The 20,517-nt window shown below is 40.0% G+C and overlaps 1 protein-coding gene across 1 annotated transcript in view; it reads left to right on the top strand.

The window, feature by feature from the left end:
• The window catches only part of EIF4G2 (eukaryotic translation initiation factor 4 gamma 2), a 92,503-nt gene that overhangs the window by 11,175 nt on the left and 60,811 nt on the right, over positions 1-20,517 (top strand). Inside the window, exon 4 of the mRNA XM_042459482.1 lies at positions 2,126-2,222. Coding sequence (XP_042315416.1) covers positions 2,126-2,222 — 97 coding nt within the window. The remainder of the gene's footprint in view (positions 1-2,125; positions 2,223-20,517) is intronic.

The raw sequence follows: 20,517 nt of genomic DNA, 5'->3' as shown, positions 1-20,517 counted from the left end.
ACCCGTCATTTCATACACAATCTAGAGAATACAGAGGTCAATCCTCTTGGGTGTTTGGTTACTTTGAATGTGATTCCTTATATACTTCCATTCCCCATGTAGAAGCCAGAATAATAGAACAATTTTTACATTTCAACAAGGTGAAAAAAACCTCCCATACAATTTTTTGTTAGATATTTGGATGTCATCTAGAAAAGAACTATTTCAGGTTCAACACACAATTTTTTCTTCAAATTAAAGGGGTAGCGATGGGTAGACCCAGCAGCTCCAAGCATTGCCAACCTATATGTGGCTATTTGGAATCGACACGTATTACTAATCCTGACAATAATCCTTTTTATAAATATTTCCAGTACTATGGAAAGATACATTGATGATATTTTTATTGTTTTTTTTTTCAGACAGAACAAAGGTGGAATCTTTTTTCTGGATCAATTCTGTGAGTCAGCACATTAAATTCTCTTGTCAGTTCAATACCCAGTGCATTTCTTTTTAGACGTAGAGGTCTACATTCATAATCATAAGATTGGAGTCCGTAATTTCCATAGATGAACGGACCGCAATTCCATGCTACATTTTTCTAGTGTCACCCTCATCAATTGAAAAAAAACTTACCATATTCCCAATTCCTAAGATTAAAAAAGGAATTCTCTTCTAACATCCATTATGAGATGGCAGCTGACCATATCAATAGAGTTACAGGATAGAGCTTTTCCTCCTTACATAGTACAAGATGCCGGAACAGAGCTCCTTAAAGGACCGTTCCACGTATTCTTTCCTCAAACAGGAATACAGATAGCAGGATTATGGCTCCTTCACTTTTAATCACGCGGCTCATAGAATAACATAACATTCATACGGAAACTTGGCACTTGGTACAGAATATTCCAGGCTGTTCGCAGGCACCCATTATAGCTTTCAGGAGAACTCAGAAATCTTAAAGACTCTTTAGTTCACACAGATTTTCAAGTACGTGCTAAGAGATATCTCATGTTAGAGGACACTACAAATGTGTCATTGTAGCTGTTGTAAACTATCTTTAAATATAAATCCTTTACCCATCCGTACGAAGAATGCTTTGAGTTGAAGTCATTACCAACTGTAATTCTTTAAATGTTTTTATGTGATTGTTGCCCTGTCAAAAATATATGTTGGTCAAACTACAGACCATTAAGAACGAACTGGAATTTCCGAACATAAGGTACCATTCGGAATAAAAGTTTGGATACCAAATTGGTTCACACTTTTCACAATTACATCATTCGCCAGATTCTTTAAATTCTTTGTATTGAGCAAGTCAAATTTGGTTCATTTTTAGTGGAAACAAACAAACAAACTTTACAAAGGGAGTCTTTTTGGATTCATAAATTGACAATCTAACCACACTAAAGGTCTAAATGTGTCTAGATTTAAGTTCGTTCTTGTAGTCTGTGAATGTAATCATTATACTGCATTACACATAAGGGTAAAGATGTGACTAATCAATGTTGTTCATTAATGGGTTTGGAGGACAGGATGATAACTTCAGGTGATGATGTTGTTATTGTTAATTGTTGATGAAATGTAGGAAAGTATGTCTTAATAGTTGATATTTTATTACAAATGCCTTGGATGTATATGAAATAGTATTGTGACATAGTACATTCAGCCAAGTTTTCAAGCTTACTTTATGGGACTTGTAGGACTACATAACTAATGGATTACCTTTAAGAGAATTTATGCTCTAAATAATCACCTGTAGCCTATTGTAGAGGCAGAGTATATTACTACATACACTTTCTGTAAATTCTTACTGAGCAATCTTTATCAGGCAAGCCAAATTGTTTGGAGATGTGGGTAAGCGAAATACTGTTCTTAATATTGTACTATTATGTATCTGATTGTCTCTGTTAATTGCTGTACTAATTTCTGTTAACTTTGTATGTCTAGAAACTGATATAACTGACAATGTTAGTCTGACTTAGAATGATTCAAGTTTGCTGTGAAGACCAACACAAGGTCGAAACGGCCTCAAAGCACTCCGGAGTGCCGTCCTGATAAAACAATTCTCACCATTAAAAGGTAGATCCACATCTATTATTAGTGTCCCCTCTTTTTTGAACCCTTGGTTTGTCCCATCTTCCAGTGCCACAAGAAACCAGTTCAGCAATAAGTGAAGGGACCCCGAAGACTGCAGAGGAGCAAGGAGGTGGCACCAATATAAACTTCTGCACCCGACTAGAGTGAAGACTTCCCTTCTTGAATCCCATTGGCTGAAATTCCTGTCTCTCCTCTAGCCGAGGCTCACCGGCTGCCCACCACCCTCCGGAGAGAGAAACCCAGTAGGCAGCCATGGAAGAGGCCACTGCTGCTCTGCTCCACTCCAGATCACAAAAGAGCCATGCAATAAGTTGTGCAGCCAAAATTCTTCAGTCTCTCTCCTCTCTCCCCTGCCTAAGTTAACTGAGTGCAAATACTTTTGCCATTGAAATCATTTTGCAGCAGTTATAGTATTGGACCAGGGATCTGGGATATCAGGATGAATCCCTGCATGCGTGTAAAACTTACTGGATGACCTTGGGCAAGACTTCTCTCTCTCTCAGCCTAATAGAAAGGCAATGGCAATGCCCTCTGAACAAAATCTTGCCAAGAAAGCCCTGTGATTGGATCACCAGTTGAAGGAAGACAAAGTTGTAGCCTTAGCTGAATATATGCTGATTATTATCCCCTGAAGTTGATTTTGCCTTTTGGGTAGCTCTTCATCATATCAGCTAAAGCCTGGACAGATGCAAAACCCCATTGATGTGGGATAGCTCATACTATCTATAAGTGTTTCCTTGAAAAAAATTCTGGTACTCCCATATTTGGCAGATCAAGGTCAACAAGCCTGTGTCCCCTGGGGCATAGGAGACAAGAAAACAGCTCAGCACAAGGTAAAAGTTTGGGAAGCTGAGAGAAATTTTTGTCAAGTCACAGGAAGATTGTTGTTCAGCCTTAGAACCAGAGACAGATCTAATGGAACATTACCAGGAAACAGAACATGAATGTAACCTCACAGCCTATTTTCACTACTGGTGCCACACTCGGTGTATGAATTTCAGGGAAATGAGGGGGTTACTCAGACTTTGTCATCTGCTATTTTCAGGCAGCTAACAATGTGTATATGGTTGACCAAGTTTTTGCATTCATAAGCTTATTCAAACATTGGGCCATTATCAGATGGCTTGAACTGGGGACTCGCACTGGGCGGTTCGAATCGTTATTTTCGCTCATACGATCATACCTGGGAGCCCCTACGAATTGGCAGGATTTAAATTGGCCACACGCATTCGCGAGAAGTGTATTCAGTGCAGAATGCATAGTCACACCGCCGCTCAACATGAGGATTGGGCGATTCGTATCGGCCGCCTCGCACATGCTCAGTGGTGCCCGGCATGGGTTGCGACCTAAAACGCTTCCGGGGTGAAAGGGGAGGTCCCGTCATGACAGCCCGGTAAACAGCTGGAGAGCCAGCTCATGCACATTAACAATCGCGATACAACGTGCCCATTACTGTTTCCCTCTCTACATTCCTGCTTGGTTTTAATGTTACCATGACCTTCCCTTGCAACAAATTAGCAATGCCCGGTTCTACTGTGGTGTGTGTGTGTGTGTGTGTGTGTGTGTGTGTTGTGAGTGTGTGAGTGTGGTATGGCGGGATAAAAGAGAGCAGCTTCCTCACGGGCGCCCCAACCGCGGCTTTTTTTCTTTTGCCGCATGAGAGGTGCGCAGCTGCGCAGCTACAGCGCTAAGCAGCGGCGGCTCCCTTCTGCCCAGGCTTGGGAGCCAGCCTGGGCTGCATCCCAGGCAGGGAACAGGCGGGGCCGCTGAATCACAGCGATCGCCGCCGTTCCAACGGCCCTCTCTTCCTCCTCCCGGCTTGAGAGGCAGCCTAGGCTGGCTCCCAAGCCGGGAGGAGGAGGAGGAGGCTGCTGGAACCGCGGATTCCAGCGCCCCCCGCGCCTCTTCCCTGCTTGGGATGCAGCCTAGGCTGGCTCCCACCGGGAGGAGGGAGGAGGCTGCTGGAACCGCGATTCCAGCGGCCCCCGCGCCTCTTCCCTGCTTGGGATGCAGCCTAGGCTGGCTCCCAAGCCCTGGGCGAAGGGAGCCGCCGCTGCTTAGCGCTGTAGCTGCGCAGCTGCGCACCTCTCATGCGGCAAAAGAAAAAAAAGCCGCGGTTTGGGCCGCCCCCCCCCCCCGCTCCCTTGGAACTGGCAAGAAAGGAAAGACCCACCGGAAGTAAAATTGGAATCTGGGGGCTCTGCGATGGAATCAGGATGGGTAGTCACACCAGACCCATTCGCACTGAGATCGAACAGGCCCCAATCCAGGATTCGCCAATCCCCTTATCAGCGCACTGGCCAACACGCTCCAAAAAGAGGATCCAGTACGCATTCCGTTCGGCATCTCGCGCCTTCACGTGCGTTCGGATTGGGCCATTCGAATGATGGTATGATCGTATTGAGCGAAATAACGTTAATTCGAACCGCCAGTGCTGAAGTCCCCCAGTTCAAGCCTCATCTGATAATGGCCATTGACAGAGATGAAGGTCCTCACCCCTTTGGTACAGATTTCAATAGCAAGCTGGGAAGTATTGCACCATACCTTATGGAATTTTCAAATAAAAATATATGTTGTTGTGTTTAATGGGGTCGTGTGCATCACATTACAGGACTTAAAGAAAATTAAGTCTGGATGTGTACCTCATCGCAAAGGTACGTGTTATTTGTCTAATAGCTGAGACAGCAGCTAGTTTGGTGTAAAAGGTGCTGTTACTGACATCCCCTTCCACACTCTCTGACTTTTAGTACAGTTGTGCCAACAATCAAGTTCAGTTGGCATCTTTGCTTATAGCCTATGTCACAGATCTGCACAGTGGGTTTGACACATGTCAGTCACTCACTAAAGCAATCAGAAAGCTTACATTCATATACACCCTGATCCCTGTGGTTCAAACTCCTATTTCACTGTATAAGTGGATCACAACCTCAAACTTGTAGACACACAAAACATATACACACAGTGCACAGAGAGAGAGAGAGTCAGTGGTAAGATTTTAGAATTTAAAAACAAATGTTATCTTTACATTCTAGAGCGCATATAACCACAACTGAAAAGCATAAAGGTAAAGAATATTTATCATTTTTTTACTTTTTCTACTGTTAAAGTCAAGACATAATCTAGGGCGACACCCAGTGGATTGTCTCTTAATCTTTTTTTCCCTCTTTGTGTTGCTTTCACAAAAAGTGCAAAAGGAGGAAAAGGGGACCTATAAATGGGGTACATTAAATTTAGTATTGCAGAATAATATTTCTCTCACCCTAAAAGTAAATTTAGATAGAATAACTGGAGTTTATTTCATGCATGTGGAACTTATTTTACACTTGCTTCTTCTACATTTGTTACTGATGCCTTTGTTTGTTTTTGACTTTCTTGTTGTGAACGTGTCATCGGCTTCTGTGTCCCTTTCAAGATATGGCTCTACGAGCAAATTCATTAACCTTTTGGAGATCTGGCAACCTTTCGACTGTCTCCCAACTTCAAGTCCTAGCATAAATCAAATATCAGATCATTAATTTAGAATGCAATGAGTTTACTGATTGTTCCACCACTAACAAAAGCATCAGGTTAATGATTGATAAATCAAATCCCAGGTTAAACCACTGAACCTTCAAATAAGGCAAATTGTCTATTCTCTGGACCACTCCACAACTGTTGTGTAAGTTAATTAGCTAAGTTACAAATGGTCCAATTTACACACTGTGGAATCAGGAGAAAAAAATTCCAAACTACCACCACTGTCAGGGTCCATGTAAACTGATCACTACAAGAATATTTTTAAGCTATGAACCTGGATGACTGATAGAAGCAAGTCCACAGTGACAGATACCTCACTCCCCCGAGGATCTTTAGTCACACCTGGATTCAGTTTCAGTTGGCTCATTTGTACTGGACTCCAACTGAACAACCAATAATCAATCCGAGTTAGTGTCATAAAGGGACATAATATATGGAGTGTTGTGGGCACATCTGGAATCATCTGTGGAGAAGGTTTCCAATATGGGCCACAAATGGTGGTCATATTCTCCTCCTAAACATGAAGCACATAAAATCCTATATTTTCAGCACATGGGCAAATGCAATCTTTAATTTTGGGGTGGGCCTTTGCAAAGTAACGAGAAATTTTTGTGACATCTTCTGCAAAGCCCACACTCCTTCCCTTTTTAGTTCTGTGGGCAAAAAGGATTATGAAGTAACCAGAAACAATGATGGTGAGTAAACTGTTAAAATGTGTGGGCCCTGGAACTGAAAGTAACAATTTATATACAACAAATTAATTACAATTGATTCTTTTTTAATTCTTAAGGTATAACTGAATTATGTCCCAACTGTAACCTAGCAGGCCATAGTATTATTCCCTTTGCTTTGTAATTGTTTCAGTTACTTTTACAGTTACCGGATTGTGTGTTTTCACTACTTGGTATGCTTCTTTCAGCACTATGAGTTTTACATACTAACAATAGCTATTTTTGTTATTTTGAATACTAAGAAAAATAATTTTAAAAAAACTGATAGTAACTGTGACAGAACATCTCTCCAAGTTGACCCCACCGTCCAACCCTTGGTTTGCTATCACTCACCTTGTCCTTTTACCGTTAAGTTTTCTCCCTGGACCTGGTTCTCAAGCTTCAGACGACGACTATACTGGGTAAGCCTCTTTTATCTGTCGATTCAGTACAGTAAAGCATGACTTATCTTCCTTGTTTTAAATTAAACACCTTTATTTAAACAAATAATACCTCTCCCTGAACTCTCTCCACATTCTCAGCCCAGAAATCTGATCCAGATCTCTCCATTGTCCACTTTCTAGCTGGTCTTACCCAATTCTTCTTCTTTATTCCTATTGCCAGTCTCCAAGGGCATCACTAGGGGTGTACATGAGTGTGGATTACACTGAGTGTACCTCAGAGAGTATCACTGACATGCTTGTGGGAAGGGCTGCCTTCTGAGTCTGGCAGCTCTACTGGCTAGGCAGGAAGGCAATTGGGGTGGGAGTGGCTACCATCTGGGTCTGGTGACTCTGCTGGCTGGTGGGAAAGAGAGTTGCCTCCCTTTCTGCTTATCCAGTGCTCCCTCAGACCCAGAAAGGCTACGGGCACTAGAGCAGCCCACCCTCACCCGTAGCCACTGCCTATCTCTATTTCTGTTTTTTTAATGGTGCTATCTGATAGTTTAACAGACAAGCCAGTTTTATTTCTGACCTCCATAGACCTACTCTCAAACAGGCTATGATATTCAACCAGTCCAGCAAGCCCACAGTCTTGGTTTTATCTTTGATCTTTCTCTGTCGTGTATCCCTCAGATCCAGACCACAGCCAAGGCTTTTGTTCTTCTATACAATATTGCCAAAATCCAACCATATCTCTCTGCCTCTACTGCCAAGATCCTGGTCCATGCCCTAGTGGTCTCATGACTGGTTACTGTAACATCCTCCTGGCTGGGCTTCCTCTTTCTCACCTCCGTCCTTTATCTCTGTCCAGCATTCAGCTGCACGCATTATCACTTCCACCCACCGCTCTGACCACATCTCTCCTGTGCTGGCATCCCTTCACTGGCTCCCCCTCCCTTTCCGCATTCAGTACAAGCTCTTGCTGTCCACGTTTAAAGCCCTCCATGACTGGCCCCTCCTTACTTATCAGACCTTATTTCTCCTCACCTTCCACTAGGGCCCTCCGCTCTGGTAGTCAAGGTCTGCTGCCAGCCCAGGATTTCCTCTGCCCCATCCTGGATTCATCCTTTTCACTCCTTGCCCCTCACTCCTGGAACCTTCTTCCCCCGCGAGCAAGAGCATCACTTCTTTAACCAGCTTCAGAATGGAGCTGAAGACCATCCTGTTCAGAGAAGCGTTCCCAGGCATTGCATGACTGTCACTTGCTATTTGATGTTCCTTTGTTGTCTGTTTTATTGAATCATTTCTGTTGCTATGTATTTTTATGTATTATCCTACTAGAAAGGCCCCTTCCCCACCCCCACTCCCTTCTCCTTTGTGTCTGTCTTTTTAGATTGTAAGCCTGGGGCAGGGAACCATCGATTAAAAAGATTGTATGTACAGCGCTGTGTAAATTTACAGTGCTTTATAAATAAAGGATAATAATATAATAATAATAATAATAATAATAATATATATAATAGGCTGACTCTTCCCAGGCTTGCCTGGCTTCTCACTATAACTGTTAACAAATCGTTGGGGAGCTTTGGAGCTGGACTTGTTTCTAAAATCATTTCCAAGGTCTAGTGGACCACAGGGCCTGAATCTCATCCTCAAGAAACCCACACTTACAGACCAATACCTGCACAAGAGCTACAACCATCACCCCGGGACAGAAAAGAGCACAATCAAAACACTGGTAGACTGAGCAAAACGCATCTGCGAACCTCACTTCTTGGAAGATGAACTGAAGCACCTGGGTAATGGTTATTCCAGCTCAGACATCAGAAGGGCTGCCAGGCTCAGAAAAACCCAGAGGAGTGAAGACAAGCAGCCACCCAAAGGGGAGGTATTTTTACCATACATCAAAGGAGTCACAGACAGAATAGGCAAAGTGGTGAGGAAGCACAACCTGCAAATGGTTTACAAACCGATGAAGAAAATCCAGCAAATGCTTCACTCAGCCAAGGACCAGAGAGACCCTCTCACAGCCGCAGGAGTTTACCGCATACCATGCAGCTGCGGACAAGTCAATATAGGGACCACCAAATGCAGTGTGCAAACAAGAATCAAGGAACACGAGAGACACTGCAGACTGGGTCAGCCAGAAAAATCAGCAGTAGCAGAACACAAACCATCCTGGGCATAAAATACTGTTTGAAAACACTGAAATTCTGGACCATGCCAACCACTACCATGTCAGGATGCACAGGGAAGCCATTAAAATACACAAACACCTAGACATTTTCAACTGGAAAGAGGAAACCCTTAAAGTAAACAAGGTTTGTCTACCAGTCCTGAAAGACAGCAAAATAAAGACTCAACAAATGCAAATGAGAAATCTCCCAGGGTCAGGGGCTTCCCAGCAGACAATGAGCACTAATCAAGCAGACACTAATCCTCTTTTGCAGACTCTCCCACCCTGAGGCCTGCCATCAGCAACAAACAATACACATACAAATCACTCCTGCCTTTCCAGGTCACACAATATATATACCCAAGTCCTTTCCAGGCAAACATTCTCTGAAGATGCCAACCACAGACGCTGGCGAAACGTCAGGAAGAAACTCTGCCAGAACATGGCCTCATAGCCCAAAAAACCCACAAAAAACCTCTAGAATTTCCTTCTGGAGGAGCCTAGGCTGGTCCTCTCCCTGGTTTCCTTTCACTAGCAGGCAATGACCTTTTTATTTAAGCATGCTTTTAATATGTAATCGCTTATTGAGTGGTGTACTTTATTTATTTTTTAAATTTCTGTATGCTTTTGAAATAACTATACTGTTTTAAATGCATCATTGTAATTGTTTTTAAAACTATGTTGTTAAATTTTAAGTGATTTTCTTCTGTGAGGTGGTGCCTTGGGTCTCACTCTGGGAGAAAACAAGCATATAAATGAAATGAAATGAAATGAAATGAAATGAAATTATAGCACCAACTAGGTAGGCCCACTGAAACAACTGCTGAATGTTAATTCAACATCTATGTAAATCCCACTGAATCAATAGGTTTACTCTAATTAGAAGTGGCAATTTGCATTAGACCTAAATCGTCCAGGAGGGAAGATGCACAACTATACCTCTGTTTGCAAAATTTAAAGAACTATTGATAAATTAGAACAAATAATAATGTCCTGAGCCATAAATAGTATCCCCATCTCTACAAACTAAGTTCTATGGTGCTGAAAAGAGGTTAAATCTCCTTGGCAGGTTTTTGGATTAAGGGATAAGTGAAGGATTAAAGAGAAAGAGAGAGTTGGGCATAATTCCCAGATAGTGTACTTTTTGGCCAACATCATTTAGCAGAAGAGATGAAAGTAGGATAAATTCAATTCAAACATAAAAAAGGCATTAAAATCTTTTAATTGTTCTTCTGGAGAAAATATGTTAAGCAAATGAGAAGGCATTAAAATGCTCTTTTATTTATAGAGGAAGAAGAAATGAGTGGTAAGTATTAAACAGAAATAATACTAAACCTTATGAAGAAAATATTTTAAGCAATGTATTAGAAAAGAGAGGATCATGTTTCAGAGATTGCAGAAGAAAGGAGTCAATGGGAAAAAAGGCTTGCTATGTGGATAGGACTTTGGTTCCATTCAAGAAAAAGTAGCATCCAACTAATATCATTCTTCTTTGGGTTAGTGAGGAGTTCTGATTCATCGCTCAAATGAAAATATTCTTCTGTTCCTCCTTTATCTTTTCTTTCCATTTCCCTTTTATTATAAAGGTGAGGCCCATCAACCGCACATCCATAAAGTTTTAAGGACTTATAAACAAAGATTTTATAAAATGTGTTAACGCCTTGACATAAAATATTACCTTCAGCTACTGATACAGATTGTGTTAAAATGCTAGGCACATCCACCCAAAGAAAACAGGTAAGAAAAATTCAACAAAAATGTAGAGATGCAACAGGAATGTTAAATATGCGGCCAGGATGAAGTGGATGGATAACACGGGTGTCTTCTATGTTTTGCTTCTACACAAAAAGCAGAAGGGGGATTCCCATATCACTTGAAAGAAACTATTGTACATCTGTTCGATAGCCTCTGAGGAAATGAGGTGATCATTATTTTCCTTCAAGTATTCAGTGGTATGGTTAAATATGCAGGGTGTAGGGGGAGGACAAGGTGAAATCATAATTTGTACTGTGAAAAATGCATTATCTACCAGAATAGAGAAGGAACTCTAGCACTAGCAACCTTTTTATTCTGAAATGGGGCAAAACATCAATTTAATACCTTGAAAATTATAACTCTAGTATATTGGTTCCCATCATATATTAACAATGAGTGATGTTACTAAATGGTAAAATTCACCAGAATGGGTTGAAGAGGGGAGAAGCAATTCCAATCAAGATAAGTATCTCTGAAGCACTTTGAAGAACATGGAAAGTGCCTTTTTTTGTCAATTCCACCACAGAGAGAACAAATGAACAGAACAAACAGTTACAGATATTACTGTACGCCACTTACTCTGCAGTTCCTAGATGAAATAAGGACAGTTCACCATAATGAAATCTGGTCTTATTTTATATGATCCACAATGTTCTTATCATCACTTTCTTCACTGGCTATAACACAAATGTGTATGTTTCTGTTCAAAAAGGTCTGGGAAAAAGGTCATATTCTAACACTGGGGGCGGGGGGTGGCATATGTAACATTCCAGATACAGTGGGCCCTTGGTATCCACTGGGATTTTAATCCAGTACTCCCTGTGGATACCAAAATCTGTGGAAGCTCAAATCCCATTAAATATTAACATCTTAGTAAAATTGTGTCCTTTATATAAAATGGCAAAACCAAGGCTTGCATTTTTAATGTTCTTTTTTAAAAATATTTTCAGGCTGTGGATGGTTGGATCCATAGATAAATAATCTGTGGATATAGTGGGTCAACTGTATCATTGTACTACAACTCCCATCAGCTCCAGCTAGCAATGTCAATAGAGAGGGAGTACCAGATTCAAATGGAAGTTTTAGACTCCATGTCCCTCGTCACTCTAAAATAAAATTCTTCTTCCATTAAAAGAAGCCATGAGAAGTGGTGGTGGAAATAAAAAATAAGTTATATAACAAAGGGAAAAAAATCATGTGGGTTTTTCCAGCAAAGATCAATGATCAAGAGTCACCAGAGGTCAAGCTCCTTTTTCTACTCATCTCTCTTATACAAACCTAATAAATCCTGGACCTTCTTTCCCCTCATATAGGGGATATCTCTATGGAAGTAAGCCATTATCTCAGTTCAGCCCCAAATTATTTTCTCTTTCAGATTTCTACCTCACTCTTCCTTCAAGGAGTTCAAGGTTCCAGGCAGGAAATAATCTCATTTTGTTCTCACTAACTCAGTGTGAAATATCTTAGGCAGAGAAAGTAACTGATACGGTGCACATCATAGACTTCAGCCTAGGTTTTCCCAGCCCAAAGATGTGTGGCTCATACTTATATTAAAATGCAAGAAGTGACTATAATGAGCAGCAGAACAGATGAGGCGAGTGAACAATATATCTTGCTAAATTAATATAGTCCTACAGAAACATTAAACTAAGTCTATATATAACACTAATAATTTGTTCAGAGTAGTATCTTATTGGTCCTGGGGGCAAGAAATGGAACACAGCAGTAACAGTCTAGGTTTAGTTTAGTTTTTAGGTATATGGGGAAACAAAACTATAAAGAGACTGAATGGACTGGCCAAAAATGATCATTCAGACCAATTACTAAGGAATAAGAAGATGGTTTTCAAATTGCTGGACTACCTACAGCACTTAATGTTTCTTTCAATCATTAATGAGTATAAGCAAAAGTAAAGACTGTTTCAGAAAAGCAACGGGTTGCCAAAATGAATTCAGTATTAGCTAGAAGAGAAGGGACTTGGAGTTAAAAATATTTTAATCCAAATCATCAAGTTCACAGTGTGAAACCATCTCTCACACTTTTGAGCTACAACTAATTTAAACCTGTTTTGTCTGTCTCCTTTCAGTTATAAACCTACCATACTGTTTTCTTTCTACACTGAAATAAACCCAACTTTGGATGGTAGGAATTTCACTTTCCTAAATATCATCTTTCTTATAACTTGTGATTGTAATAGTTCCTGTGTAGAAAACTGCCAATAGGCAGAGGAAATTGCTTAGATTGTGTTTAAAATATCAGTCACCCAATACTGCTAGTGAATCACATGCAAATTGAAATTGTTGCTGTTGTTGCTGCTGTGTGCCTTCAAGTCGTTTCCCTAAGGCAAACCTATCGCAAGATTTTCTTGGCACATTTCTTCAGAGTGGTTTTGTCATTGCCATCCTCAGAGGCTGAAAGTGTATGACTTGCCCAAGGTCATCCGGTGAGTTTATATGGCTGAGCGGAGATTTGAACCCTGGTCTCCAAAGTCCTAGCCCAAAGCTCAAACCACTAGACCACATTAGTTCCTAAACTGGAATTGTACTGACAGAAAAAAAGTGGTCACTGTATCTACTACTACTACTTCAATAATAATAATAAGCCCTTTTATCACCAGGACCTTACATTATCCTTCTCAGGAACCAAAAAATTTATTCTAGTAGCCTGTGTTAAAAAAAATGTTTTAAAAGTAAATTAGATCTCCTCCCAAAGGTTGCTTAAGAATATAACAGGATGCATTAATATTTAATCTGTTCATCTTTGCTCTGCTTCATCCAGGCTAGAAAGAACAAACTTGCTGCTACAGATCCTCTTTTAAACATTTAGGAACTCTGAAATGGGAAATGGGAGTGCTCCACTCTGCATGTGCAACATGTCTCATCGTCCTCAGGAAACAAAAAATGAGGAATAAAAAGATTTGGTTGCTTAGCAACTGCAGACTTCATTTTCTAAAACTACCTTCCCTTCAGCAGAACTGGCAAAATGGATGACCTGGAAGGGGGGTATTGAATGAAAACATTGACAGCAGAGACACTAAAAATAATCCCTCCACTCCTAACCATTCACCCTTTTCATAAGTCTTCTGAGGATCAAATAACAATGGACTCTCTTCCTTTCCATATATTAAGCCCATTCACATAAAAACTGCTTTTATGATTCACATAAAAACTGCTTATTAGATATGGGAAATAGCATACACACAGAGAAAAAAAAGGCCTTGCCCCAGCCCTATATATGTTATTTTTGTTGTTGTTGTTGTTAGCTGCCCATGAGTCAACTTCAACTCATGGCGACCCTATTACTGCACCACAAAATTAAAAAAATTAACTAAGAGTAACATGGGAATTTGCCCTTTTAAAAATAACACAATGAGACATAGTATGGACATACTTCCCATTTAAGTCAATATGGTCACATTTTAAAGAAGCAGCCTTAAAAATGTAGATTGCACCGGACCTTAGCCAAAATCCACAATATTGCTTCTATGTTGGAGAAGCTGTGGAAAGAATGGCTCATTAAAACACTGCTAGATTGAAAGTCCTAAACTTTTACTACGGTGGACAGAACTCCATGCTGTAGTTGCTATCACTAAACAAACCATTCAATTCTTCAGCCAATTGCTATTATTGTTGTTATGTTTTCAAGTCACTTACGATGACACAAAGGAGAGCCTATCATAGAGTTTTCTTGGCAAGATTTGTTCAGAGGGGGCTTGCCTCTGCCCTCCTCTGTGGCTGAAAGTGGGTTTTCATGGCCAAGTAGGGATTCAAGCCTCTAGAGTCCAGTACTCAAACCAGTATTCTACGTGGCCCCTTAATTGCTATTATTATCAATGTTTGTTAACGATGCTACATCTCTCTCCAATAAAGAGTTAATATGTATATTCATAATAGAAACTAGATTGGAGATTACTAGATGCTGTAAAAACATGGAAAGATTCAACGTGCAATCTTGGATGAAAAGTCTGGACTATTGCTCTGAATGAATACAAATAACAACTTTTTGCAACGTGGTTTATTTATTTATTATATGTTTAACAAGGACAATTTTGCATGCCTGCCAAAAGATCGAGTCCAGACAAACCAGACTCTTATTAATGGTAGACAAGGACACCTTACAGGCATTGATATATATTAATCTAAGGTCAATTTCTATGGAAGTCACCAGCATATACTATATACAGTTAATATTCATCTTGAATCAATTTATATCTTAAACTGTAAAGATCCTTGCTTATGAAGCCTCAGTGCTATACTTTGTTTTGTAATATACTTATACAGTATTTTCTATTAGACTTTTTTGTAATTTTGTATTATATTGTAAAAAAAATTAAATTAAAATGATATGAGGAGGATTAGAGAATTCACTGATCTTTTTATCTGAAGTCCAAACCATATCCTAAATTGTCTGATGTGGGCATCTTACCTTAGCAGCAAAGGAGTATATCACTGGGGAAAGTGCCTGTCCCTACAAATTCATTGCTCCAGCCACTTTTCTTTGTTCCTGGCTCAATTGCAAGTGCTGGAGTTGAGAATGGAGAAAAATGACAGGAACAATGGACTTAAAAGAAATAAGGCATGGGACAGCAAGGATGATGTGCCTCTTCATCATCCAGCCCTTCCTTTCACTGTTATGAAAATAACTCATATCTTTGTATTATATGTGAAGAGGGCAGACAGATAAATAATGGTCCTTTGAGCATGTGGCATCATTGTCTGTGAGATACAATATATGCTCAGTGTTTCCATTCAGGTCTCTCTGCTACTTACAATCAAGACAAGCTATGGTCTATTCAAGACAGTTGGAACCATCACAGCAGTGAGAGAGAGAGAAAGAGAGCACATCAATATATACAGTATGTGAATCTCACAGCTTATCTGCTTTGTCAGTTATCAGTAAAGAAATGTTATCAGAGACAAGCATGCTGGGAGAAAAACAGAGAAAGTCTGGCCTGAATCCTTTTGGTTAGTGCCAACCAGAGTAGACCCATAGAGTCACTATACAGCCTCAGGTTAGAAGATGGAACCTATCACCATTCATTCATGTTTAAATATACCAACCTTCCATAAACTGCCACCTTGGCTACTGCACTATGATTCAGAACAGGCAAAGAAGGTGGAAGCCTAAACAGCTTGCTAGTTTTTTGATATTTCTGTTTTGTTCATCCCTCTATTAACTATAACTGCATTTATCTTGAATCCTAAATGTATTTGTCTAAAGCACTGCTGAATGCTTTAAATATCAAGCATACAACAAAACTTGTGCCTTCTCTGTATAAGACTCAAAATTCAAGAAGTACTGTTTATGGACACACAAGACATGCTTGAGCTGCATATAAACTTCCTTTGCTTTTACATCCTTTTAAGTACACTTCAGAAGAATACAGTAAATCAAATTTGATTGGACTAGATTACCTTTGTGGTCCCTTCCAATTCCATAATTAAATGAAAAGTTATTATATTGAAAAGTTATAAGATAGATAATGTGTGATTTTTTCCCAGATCGTTCTTTATTTCACTGTTTAGCAATAGACCCCATCCTGTTCTGCATAACATAATAAATGCAGAATTACCAAGCTCCTATGTCTTAAGGGGGGGAGGGATAAAGTGTTTTTATTGTCATATTTATTTACTGTTGTAACCGCCCGGATTGGTTTGCCAGAGGGCGGTATACAAATAAATAAATATTATTATTATTTTATTATTTTATTATTATTATTAATTCTTATTCTTATTATACTACGTCAAATAAACATGCTTCTTCCTTAATGGCTATGCAGAGAACAAAGTTGAAACTGAAACTATAATGGACAGCAAACAAAAAACCATGGGATGGAGTCTAACTCTAGTACTGAATTTTGTTGTGGTTAACTGCCCATGAGTCAACTTTGACTCACAGCGACCCTATGAGTGAGACACCTCCAAGCCCCACTATCCTCAACTCCTCTACTCAAGTCCAGCAGATTCAGGACCATGGCCTCCTTGACTGATTGAATCCATCCATCTAATGTGTGGCCTTCCTCTCTTTGGAGTTTATCAGACAAGGGAAATTGGAAGTATAATCCAATGGCAATCATGGGGCTTCACGTTATTGTGTGATAGACTACCACATGCAATTTTGGGCAATGGGAAGCTATTTTTGGGCAATGGGAAGTCAGTTCAAATGCAATTCGAATTCACGTAAATTCACTGAACTAGCAAATTCACGTGAATGCATTCTGGCCTCACTTTCTTTTCATTCGAAATTAAGAGAAATTCCTCCCGTGTGATAAACTCCTCTCTATTACCTCTAACTTTCCTAGCATTATTGTCTTTTCTAATGGGTCTTGCCTTCTCATGATGTGACAGCCTCAGTTTGGTCACCTTCGCTTCTAGGAAGAGCTCAGGCTTGATCTGCTTTAATACCTATTTGTTTGACTTTCTGGTTGTCCATGGCATCCTCAGTGTTCTTCTCCAGTATCACATCTCAAATGAGTTGATTTTCTTTCTATCTGCTTTCTTCACTGTCCTAACATCCATACATGGTGATGAATTAAAAATGGCTTGCATTATCCTTACTTTAGTGTTCAGTTTTATATCTTTGCACTTTAGGATTTTGTCTATTTCTTTCATATCTGCCCTTCTCAGTCCTAATACAAAGTTCTAATTTTCAACTCATCAAGCATCATATTATATCTACACAGAACTGATTGTTTTTCAGAAGTACTGAGGGAGGCTGGTGGACTCAGGGGTGTCACTTTGGAAGAAGGAAGGCAAAATGTGAGCATTTTCCATTCTGTGAGAAAATACCAATGACCCAGTTTGGCAGAAATAGTCCCAGTAAATCTGATCTTGTCCCTCTTTTGTAGATGTTTTTAAAATGTACCAGTTCCTCTCACTTGTTCCCAGTTTCCCACCTTGCCCTCAGCTTACTTCAATTACTGCAAACTGGGCAAAAGTAATTTGCACTCAATTGTGGTCTCTTCCAACTCTATGATTCTGTGATTCTATGAACTTGGCAGGGAGAGGAGGAAGCAGAAACTTGTCCTTTCCAGTTTGTTGTTGTTATCCTTGTGTGTCCTCAAGTCATTTGAAGTCTCTGCTCAGCCATGAAATGCATTTGTTGAACTTAGGTCATTCACCCTCTTTCATCCTAACCTAGCTGTTGTTGTTGTTGTTGTTGTTGTTGTTGTGTGCCTGCAAGCCATTTCTGACTTAAGGCAAACCCATCACGGGGGTTTCTTGGCAAGTTTCTTCAGGGGAGATCTGCCACATCCTCTGAAGCTAATAGTGTGACTTGTCCAAGGTCACCCGGTGGGTTTCCATCACCAAACCAAAATTTGAACCCTGATCTTCAGAGTCATAGTCCAACATCCAAACCACTACACCATGAGGCTCGGGTAATAGCAAACTGCTGTAGTCTGTCCTAATTTGTGTGTCCTTCCTTGTTAACAACTTCAGCCATCATAACAACACTCTGATATTGCTTGGCCACATGTGTCCTGCTTTTTATCTGTGAAATGTTGGACAGCATGTAAGAGTTTTGCTCATCCGCATAACATTTTCCTTCGGACCCAAAACTTTTAACATTGCAGTAACTTAAACTTTCAGTTGCCTATTTAGAAATACAGTCTAGGCATGCAAAGAAAAAGGTGAAGATACCAAGGAATGCAAACACAGCAATAGGTTCTTTACCTTGGAGAGGTTTTTTAAAGTTCAGATTAGAATACAGACAAGATTTGTCATCCTGATGACACTGGAGGATCACTGAAGTAATTAGTCTGATTATGATCATTTAAAATAAAAGCACCCTCAGGCAAGGAAAGTCTTGAATGAGCAGATATTAGGGACTCTTCTATATGGTTTTCTAGATTTTTCAGACAACACTATTTGTAAAATAAACTCTCATTCGTTAAATGAGGAAGGTTATCCTACATCAGTAGTATCATAAATTAAACCTTCCTCCAAAATCTGGGGTAAAGCACAGGTCTGGGGGGGTCAGCCATTTGTATTTATCCGACCATGTCTAAAGCACTATATACATAGAGGTTATGTCTATCTCTCCATCTTCCCACATCAGTTGTTTTCCCTGTAGCTGAGCAATTACCTAGAACAAGGAATGATCACACTGCTTAGTTTAAATTACTGCTTAAGGTACAATGCCTTTTTTGCCTAAGATCTTGCATCTAATCTCCTTCTGTCTGGATCCGTGTGACAATCAAGTTTTTCAAGTACACCGGTTTATCTGTTCTTCAATAGAAAGATGTCTAAGACCAGCCAATCATTTCCTCCTTCTTTGACCCTCCCGTGAACAATCTAGACACACTGACTTCATAATACATGACATCACATAAACAAATTGTGATGTCAGAAATACCTCACGGCTAGCTAAACAGGAAGAAAGGCTATAGAAGAAAGACAAACAATTCTGGGAATTATCCTATGTGAATGGGAAGAGGAATCAGACAGAATCATTAACTGGACGGTAAGCTGTCATAACATCCTTAAATCCTTATTTCTGGGTTCAGTTTCACCACTGTGGTGCTCAGTCATTACAGTATGTGCTATATGAGCAAACTGATGTTCTTCTGATGATCCCATTATTGTGCCAAAAATATAACATTGAATTCAGAAGAGCATGCTCTAAATAACAAAGATGTATTCTCCTTCCAAATTCCTACAGTGGAACATAACCAGATCTAGTTTGACTTTGGAAGCCTGTAACCCTGGAGAGGTGCTACTACTAGTTTCCAATTCTGGAGCAGATAGGCCAGTGGTCAGCTTCTGTATAAAACAGCTTTCAATGTTCCTCTGAAGGATCTATGTAGCAAGACAGGCTGTGAGCTATTTAATTTTTAAGCTTTATCTCTAACAAGAACAGAAGGATGCATACCAGTTTGCTACTTATCCAAGACACACCTGAGCTAATTAAGATAAATTTAAAATGACCTTGCTTGAGAGAATCAGCACATGTTATCATTATTGTCTTATTTTAACATATACATATCTGTATATTCTAACAGATGTGTAATGTATCAATATTAGAACACATCACCAGAGAATACAGATTTGTTTTTACTCATACTGCAATTTGTGGTTTTTAGCAAAAGTGCAAATTATCCTATAAAAACAGATCAGAGACAGCAGAAACCACAAGCCTTTCTATATTTCATTTCTCTTCCTCCCTCTTCCTAAATTTGGCCTACTCACCCTGGGGCAAGGAAAAGAACAGTCCATTTGCAAATGTGACCACTACAGGGCATCTCCTCCTGTGCCAATCTGTCTTTTAAAATACCCATGAAGAATGGAGCCAGCAGCAGCTGGTGAATTCCCTGTCAGTGGGACAGGGAATCCACCCTGTGTTTTAGTCCAAACTTTAAAGGAGGTATCCAAGCCACTGAACATTATCTCTCCCAAATCAGTTCACCATATTATGTACCTTCAGATTAAAACCCAGGCTGCATCCATACTGCAGAAATAATCCCGATTAACAACACTTTAACTGCCATGGCTCAGTGCTATGGAATTCTGGGAATTGTAGTTTTGTGAGACCTTGAACCATCTGTATCACAGAGAGCTCTGGTGCCACAACAAACAGTTCTCAGAATTCCATAGCACTGAGCCATGGCAGCCAAGCTAGTGTCAAACAGTGTTATTTCTGAAGTATACATGGAGTCCCAGGGGATTTAATTCACCTCCTCAATAACATGAGAGCCAACAGTCATTTCTGTATACAGTTATGCCCTCCATGCAGTTTAAGACATCCTCTGTACTACCCCACTGCAATTATTTAATGTCCTTTGCACAATGCACAGGAACTCCCCTGTTGCAACAGGCAAAATCCAGAGAACTAGAATGTTAATTTCTAGAATACAGGACTGAGGATACATCAATAAGGAGCCTTCTTTTATCTACTGTAT

The sequence above is a fragment of the Sceloporus undulatus genome, chromosome 1, assembly GCF_019175285.1.
Source record: "Sceloporus undulatus isolate JIND9_A2432 ecotype Alabama chromosome 1, SceUnd_v1.1, whole genome shotgun sequence".
NCBI classification, from domain to species: Eukaryota; Metazoa; Chordata; class Lepidosauria; order Squamata; family Phrynosomatidae; genus Sceloporus; species Sceloporus undulatus.
The sequence above is the reverse complement of the archived record's forward strand: the minus strand, read 5'-3'. Positions and strand labels throughout refer to the sequence as shown.